Source organism: Sminthopsis crassicaudata, chromosome 4, assembly GCF_048593235.1.
Source record: "Sminthopsis crassicaudata isolate SCR6 chromosome 4, ASM4859323v1, whole genome shotgun sequence".
NCBI classification, from domain to species: domain Eukaryota; kingdom Metazoa; phylum Chordata; class Mammalia; order Dasyuromorphia; family Dasyuridae; genus Sminthopsis; species Sminthopsis crassicaudata.
Window position 1 is genome coordinate 225,764,438 of NC_133620.1, and position 8,592 is coordinate 225,773,029.

An 8,592-nucleotide genomic window follows, 5' to 3' on the forward strand; every position below is an offset into this window, starting at 1 on the left:
ATTAGGAAACTCCTTTGAGACATCTTATTGTACCCATAAATGAAGCTGGTTGGTTGAAAAACCAAAAAGAATCATTGCTCTCTCTTTTGTTTATAGTGCTCACTGGTAAGCAGCAGCATTCAGCAAATACTTAACCTCAGGGGACCTACTTTTCTACTCTATGCAGTGCATCTGTCCTCAATGATTTAGCTTTTCCTTTTTAAAAATTCTGCTTCTCCCTGCTGTAGCTTCTTTTTGTATTTTTTATTCTATGCAGTTTGCCAGAGAGCTAGGCAGCTTGTTATGTTCCATGATAAAAGGAGCCAGACGATCCAGATAGGTATATATCCACATATTTAGTTCATAAAATTCACCCAACTGCAAAAAGTAACAGGGACAAAATTGATGTAACTACAAGGATGCCAAAAACTTATCAGTATGATTTTCTCTTTAAGAACTTGGCATGTGTTCATTGAGAACCTGTTTTCAAGCCTATTTGAAATATTTATTCTTTGTTAATCGCGTGTAATTGTTTAGGCACATATACATATATGTATATATATATATATTTGTATATATGTACATATATACATACATTTCTATGTATATACACACATATTATATATATATTTATATATCCAAATGAAATATAATGAAAAGGTTTTTTTGTTTGTTTGTTTTGTTTTTTTTTAAAGAAAGGTTGACTTTTTCCCCCACATTATCTACCATAGCAGATTGGAAACTCATTTGTACCTTAAAATCTTAGGAAGCTGCCCAGGATATTGGGAAGCTATATGTTTGCCTACAGGTTACATAGTTAAGTATGTCAATGGATGGATTTGAAGTCAATTCTTCCTGACTCCAAACATATTATCTATACCCCACTGCCACTCCAATCCAAAGTCTTAAAAAATATATATATATTGCTTTGGAACTTATATCACGTTAACTAGCCAAAATATCTGCCATCTACTTAAAGCTCTCAAAAATAGCTCAGAAACGATGCTTTCACTGCCCTAGACAGACCAACTGATAATGATAATGAGAAAAGACACTCAAGCCTTTCTTTGAAATTACCTGCCCTTCTGGAAGTGACATGCCGGCCTGGGTATAGAAGAAGAGAACAAGTTTTATACTTCACTTAAAATAGCTATATATTTTTTAACTGCCTGGGAAGTTGTACCAACTTAGTATTTCTTGCTATTTGTTACCCACTAAATCTTAAGGCACAAAAGGTAAAAAGTTCAGTAAATTTAGTGTGGGATACATTGCTTCCTATATGGCTTCTGTTTTATTTTTTGTTTATCCATGGGTTTCTAGTTCTTCTCCCTCCACCTTCCAGTCCTTTATTCCCACCCTCGCAGCCCACCCCATTCTGAGTAAGAGTTGTTACAAAGTTCAGGAAGCATTAGCTTTAGGGAGACCTATGAAGCTGAATTGTATTTCATAATGGTAGGTTTACTGAGCACAAATCAGAACCTTAACCACTGTCTAAAGATTTTTGTTTGTTTTTAACATTTTTAAAACTTGTTTTTGACACAAAATTACAATTTGTTCATCCCCTCCCATAAATTTTATGGAAAAAACTCAATTACTAGTGAAGAACCCAACTCAATGCCAAAAATGTGAAGGAGAAGCTGAAGAGGTTTGCTTGAAGGTGACTGCCTGAAGAAAATTTGATCCGGCCTTCAACTGCTGGATAAACTACCCTCATTTTGCTGATGTATTCAGAAACTACATTGATATCTTGGTCACCTAGAAAACAAACAGAGAAAATGACAGGCAGCAAAAAAAGAACAAGGGAGGAAATACAGTGAAGAATTGCTTTAGTTTTCCAGTTCTTCTTGGGATTAAGCTATTACAGAAAATTTGTCCACCTGAAAAGGGTTTTGGGGATAGACAAACATGGAAAAGACTTATTAACATCATTGCCTCTTCCCTCTTTTCTGCAGGGATAGGGGACTTATCTTGCTTGTCCCCTTCATAAAGTCCTGAGTAGTCCATAAAATGAAACTAGGCAAGAGCAAATGTGGGAATTTCATCTCCAAAAGGAGAAAGTAGTGGTGGGGTGGGGAGAACAATGCAGTTTGACTACAAATAAATGTAGATAATTGTGGTGACCACAGCAGGATTATACTTGGGAAAGTCTGTAGTTCAGATGTGGGAAATGTATTGTCACTGAGTATCCCTGGCCTGGGATTATATTAGTATGGAAAACCCCTGGTATGAAAACTCTAGCAATATAGAGCAGCAATTCCCCTATCACTTTCAGTCTTAGAAAAGTTGCTTGGGTCCCTGAGAGGATAAATGACCTTCCATGGTCACAGAGCCAGTATATGTCAGAGATGAGACTTGAATGCTGCTCTTCCTGAGCCTCAAGCTTGTCCTCTATGTCCTGTCTCAAGACTTGGCCTATGGATATGGAAATATGTACTTAAAGCAAAGGAACAAAGAGCAAACTAATAGTGGTGTGGCAAACTGAAATGGTATGTTTATCCCCTGATGGGGTCAGTTAACTTTTCAGATGTCTTCACTTGTCAGAAACTGTCATCTATAGAATTCCTAACATCCGTTAGCCTGGGCCTGGAAGATTTAGAGCTGAGCATGAAAATCCTTCCACTGCCAGTAGAACAGCATGTAGAGGACTTAGATTTCCTGTTCCCTTTTCCTTTCAACTTGTTCTTCTTCCCCTTATGGCTTCCTCTCTCTTGCACATACCACCAGCCTTCCTATTATGGAATGATTCCTGGAATCAGGCTCACTTCCTTTTTCCTTCTAGTCTCCTTTTAGGAACCAAATTTTTGTTCAAATAGCACTTTTCCCCTTCATTTCTCTTGGTACTCAGAAACAACAGCTGAAGCAAAATATGCAACTACATGAGGAAAAGGAGAGACCATCTAAATTCCAGCATGTATCTATACCAGTGGTCCTCAAACTTTTTAAATAGGGGCCAGGTCACTGTCTCTCAGACTATAGGAGGGCTGGACTATAGTAAAAACAAAACCTCACACTCTGTCTCCGCCCCTCAGCCCATTTGCCATAGGCGGGCTCGCATAAATGTCCTCAGTGGACAGCATCTGGCCCGTGGGCTGCAGTTTGAGAACCCCTGATCTGTACATGTATTATCTTCTGCTGAGAAAAAAAAAAGGAGAATGGCTTTGTTGCTGGGATTTTTTCAAAGAAGGTGGCTCAAAGGAGGTTTTCCCCTAACTTTTGGTCTTTAATTTCCTTATTTATAAAATGAAAGGTCTGGACAAAATAACCGATAGAGTTCTTTGCTAGGTCTAATGTTCTGTGCTGTTATGACACTGCTTCTGTGACCATATCATCCTCTTACTCAGTAAATTCCAGTGGCTCATAATTACCTTAGGATCATCAATATAAGTTCCTTTTTTAGACATTTAAAGCTCTTCATAACCTGGCTTCTTTCTACCTTTCCATCTTTTAAAATACTCTATGCCTCTTCATTTATTCTATTCAGTTCAGTTATTCTGGCCTAAATGTTAATCAGCACACTTGACAGTGCATTTAACATCTTCATGCCTTTGCATTGGCTTCTCCTCATGTCTGGAATGCACTTTCTACTCATCTCTGCCTGTAATAATAAGTACAATTATGTTGTGCTTTAAGGTTTGCAAAATGCTTTACAAATATCTCATTTTATTCTCACAACAATCCTGCCACATAGATACTATTATTATGCCCATTTTATAAATGAGGAAATTGAATCAGAGATTGTGACTTGCCAATGTCTCACAATTAGTACCTTACTCTAATTTTTAACAAAGCTTTCCTGATTCCAGGTCCATTCTTTTTTGTTTATTTGTTTACCTGACATAATATTTATATGTAATGCTTACTATGTGCCACATTATGTCCTAAGTAACTTTACAACTGTTATCTCAGACTTACATCAACTGATTCTGAGTGAAATGAATAGAACCAGAAGATCACTGTACACTTCAATGTTGTATGAAGATGTATTCTGATGGAAGTGGATATCTTCAACATAAAGAAGATCCAACTCACTTCCAGTTGATCAATGATGGACAGAAACAACTACACCCAGAGAAGGAACACTGGGAAGTGAATGTAAATTGTTAGCACTACTGTCTATCTACCCAGGTTACTTATACCTTCGGAATCTAATACTTAACGTGCAACAAGAAAATGGTATTTACACACATATATTGTATCTGGGTTATATTGTAACACATGTAAAATGTATGGGATTACCTGTCATGGGGAGGGAGTAGAGGGAGGGGGGGATAATTTGGAAAAATGAATACAAGGGATAATGTTACAAAAAAAAATTACTCATGCATATATACTGTCAAAAAATTATAAATAAAATAAAAAAAAAAAAACCAAAAAAAAAAAAAAAAAAACAACTGTTATCTCATTTGATCCCCAAACCACCGTGGTAAGAACTATATTAGCTCTTATTTTTAAAAAGTTCCTATTTTAGCCCCCTGCCCTTTTATTTTTTTATTTTTACAGATAAGAAAACTGAAGCAAAGAGGTTATGTAATATGCCAAAGTTAAATAGTAAGTGTCTGCAGTTGGATTTGACCCCAAAACCAGCCTTCTATCCAATGCACTACCTAGATGTCTGTAATCCCTGGCTTTCTTCAAAGGCTACCTTCTACCTAAAACCTTTGTTGATTCTCTTCAATACTGTCTTCTAGAATTAATTTTGTATCTATCTATAATAATATCTACCTATCTAATAATATGATTATATGATAATGGAACATTGATACATAATATATATATATATATATATATATATATATATATATATATATAAATCAGCGAGGTGATGCCATGACATACAAGTGAATTGGATTTAGATGGGGGAGGGTTGTACAAGGTCATCTGCCTCATTTTCCCCTCTGGGGAACTATCTGGGTCCAGTAGCAAGATATAGATTAAGAAGACTAGAGATGGCCCTAGATGAAATGAGAGATCTGTGCCTTTTGAAGCTAAGGTCTTCAATAGGTCTCAGTTTAACTGAGGCTATATCCATTCTGTGCTTAGGACTGGGTAGCAATTGAGACAAAGAATTCCTCTTTCACCTAGTCTAAATAAACAAACAAATACATATATATAAATGAATGATTCTGGGAGGGGAAGACCCTTGGGATTTCTGACCAAAGCAGAAATGACTTGTCCCATTTGGTCACTGTTTGGGTTCTGATTGACTCAGATTGAATGTAAATAGTAATGGTGGCTAAGGACCTGATTTTGCTTTTTCTTTTCTGCCTGTCTTCATAAAGTATGCCATGTGTGCATGGAGATGTACTGCAAGTAAAATGGTCCTTAGACTTACCAGAATCGTGCTTTAAAGATTCATCTCTAATCATTTGGAATCCATCCCCTCCTTCAGCAAGGAAGCTTGGGAGGACAAGCTTGTAGACTTCATCCATTTGGAGAGGCACATAAGTTGGCACTCGGCACTTGGTACAAAGGACATCTAAACTAATTACTCTCTGCCAAGGACTTTGTTTCAGATCATAGACTACACGGATTCCTAGGAAAGAAATGTGTATTTAAGTTACTGATGAATTTAGGGGTTTCTGAAGAAAGACAAAGTCTTGAATGGAAATCTCATTGGAAGACGGAGGGAAGAAATGCACAATTATTCCAAGTGAGGTTGTGATTACCATTGCACAAAAGGGAATGGCTAAACAAACTGTGATACATGATGTAAAAAATAACAAAACTAAAAGAATTCAGAGAATCACAGGAAAAAATATGAAGCAATGCACAATAAATTAAACAGAACTAGAAGACCAATGTATTCAATGATTACTAACTTAAATGGGATAGCAAATGCCATTATTATATGGAATTGCTAATTACATATTATATGATTGCTATTAATTATATTTGCTAGCAAACATAATGACTAATTTGATCCACTTTTCTACCTGTTTTGTAGAGATAGGGTCTGGGAGCCATAGGTATGGAACACTGTTTATTATTTCAGACATGGCTAAAGAGTTGGTTAGTTTTGCTGACCACTCCTCTTTTTTCTTTATTCTTGCTAGTAAAGAATGACTTTCTGGCTCAGGGAAGGGAAGGAATATAAGTGAAATGAGGATGATGTAAAAATAAAATAATAAAAAATTTTAAAGATATATCTCTCCCCAAAATCTTAGTACAGTTAAAGCTTATTAAAATGTAGACAATACTAAAACTTGAGACACTATATATATATATATATATATATATATATATATATATATATGGAAGCCAGAGACACCATTCCCCCCATCTCAGAATTAGAAGTGCTTACACTAATACTTATTAAAAAAAGAGCCAACAAAGAAGAAAGAACCCATCCACAGAAACATACTATGGGAGCAGGGAAAACCGGGGGGTTCATCTTCAGAGAGGACACTGAAGTAAAAAAAGCTTCCACCCCAAAGAGTAATGTGAAATAGCTCCCATCCCAGAGAGAATTTATTAATGAAATAAAAAAAGAATTTAGAAATCAAATGAGAGAAATTGAGGAAAAACTTAAAAAAAAATAATAGTAATAAAAACCATCCAAGAAAAACAAGATTATGAAAAAAAATTATCAAACTATAAAAGGAGATACAGAGTCTCAAAGATGAAAAAACTCATTGAAAATTAGAATTGGGCAAGGGGAAGCCAGTGAAGCTACAAGAGACCAAGAAATAACAAAACAGATTATAAAGTATGAAAAAATAGCACAGAATTTGAAACAGTGTATAAGAAAAACAACAGATCTGGAGAATGGATCAAGAACAGAAAATGTAAGAATAATTGGACTACCTGAAAGATGTGACCAAAAAACAAGGATCTTGACACAATAATGGAGGAAATAATGCAAAGAAATTGTCCTGGAGTGATAGAATATGAAGGGAAAGTAGAAATAGAAATAGAAAAAAATCCACCAATCACTACCTCAAAAAGATTCCTCTGTGGGAAACACACAGGAATATTATTGCCAAATTTTGAAACCTCCAGATCAAAGAAAAAATTTTGCAAGAAACAAGGAAAAAACAATTCAAATATGCTTGAGCTACAATTAGAATTGCATAAGACTTATCAGCAGTTACAATAAAAGATTGCAGGTCCTGGAATCCTATCTACAGACAGTCAAAGAACTAATTCTGTAACCAAAAATATCATATCTAGCAAAATTTTCTCTAATACTGAATGAAAAATAAATGCACATTTAATGAACTTGCAGATTTTCAGGATTTTCTATAAACCAAACCTAAACTTAATAAAAAATTGACCACATAAGAGCCAATATCAGAAAGCAATTTCAAGGAACCCAACCCAATGGATAAATTATTCATTTATTTTTTTGCATGGGAAATTTATAGCATATGTTTAAGATTGACATCAACAATACCACAGCTCAAAACAAAGATTGTCATACAAATGAGATGCAGAGGAAGAATAGACAAGAGGCATTAGAGGGGGGGAGGAGGGCTCATAGTCATTGGGAATGGTTAAATAGGCAACACTACATACATATTTCACCCTCAAAAATCTATATAGAAATAAAGGGGATAGGGATGGGTAGACAGGGAAGCAAAGGGTGAGGAGAAAAAGATAAGGGAAGGATCTATGAGAGGGTATAGGTTTAATTAAGAAGGCAAGTTAAGAAACAGGAGTAAAGCAAAGAGTTAGCAGTAATAAGGCAGATACATGTGTGTTTTTGTGTGGGGGTATATGTGTGTATGTATATATCTATGAATATAGCCTTTCTTAACTATAGTCTGCTTGGGGGTGGTAGAGAGGATGAAAGAGGGAAAAAAAGAATAAAATAAAAAATGCTCAGCAGAGAATGAGAACAATTTACAAGGAAGTAAAAGATGGACACTCAAGAATATAATTTCTTCTAATACATTTATACTTTTTTTGAACTGTTATTTTTTGTTATATATTTTAAATACTCCCTGATATTCTTCTGGGCACACAACAATGTTCTCTTTTTTCTTGTTTCATTTTGCTTTGTATTCTTTTTCTGTTTTTTTCCCCTTATTCTGTTTCTTTAAATAAAATAAATTTGGAAAAAAAAGTTAAGAGCCTGGAGCTTTACTTCATGTCATGTGGCAAGCAAGAGAAAGGTAAAGAAGAAAGACCAGCCTCTGAAAACAGACAGCTTGGGTTAGAGGTCACAAGCAAGAGGTGGGGCAGAAAGGATATAATTGATGAATCAGGATATAAAATTCCTATCATCATGAATTGTGACTAAGGGGAAAATCACTTTGTCTTGCCTGGTCTCAGTTTTTCATATACAAAATGAGGAGCCAGTAGATAATCTGAGAGTCCCTTTTAAGTTCTAAAATCATTATCTTAGAAACAAAAAGTCTCAGCACAGGCAAGATGGAGAAGGTATAAAACTTACCGCCCACTTGCAGGAATTCTCCAAAGGATTGGCCATAGCGATGGACACTGTGTTCAAAGGCCTTTTTCAAAGTGGAGCCTTTTAACTCAATTAGGTCAAAAGTGCCCCCAAAGGGCAACACAGCAGCCAGGTTTTCCCATGTGATTGTACCTGTGTGGAGAGATCACAAGTGACAGCCACAGAGGATCAGTTGGAAGAAACCCTAAGTGAACATTTCC

General features: G+C 35.6%; 1 protein-coding gene across 1 annotated transcript in view; it reads right to left on the minus strand.

Moving 5' to 3' along the window:
* Positions 1 to 1,292: 1,292 nt before the first annotated feature.
* The window catches only part of NT5E (5'-nucleotidase ecto), a 78,494-nt gene continuing 71,194 nt past the window's right edge, over positions 1,293 to 8,592 (minus strand). The window contains exons 7-9 of the mRNA XM_074310375.1: positions 8,375 to 8,524; positions 5,312 to 5,512; positions 1,293 to 1,734 (exon numbers count right to left, since the gene is read on the minus strand). Of these exons, the coding sequence (XP_074166476.1) occupies positions 1,574 to 1,734; positions 5,312 to 5,512; positions 8,375 to 8,524 (512 nt within the window). The 3' untranslated portion in view covers positions 1,293 to 1,573. The remainder of the gene's footprint in view (positions 1,735 to 5,311; positions 5,513 to 8,374; positions 8,525 to 8,592) is intronic.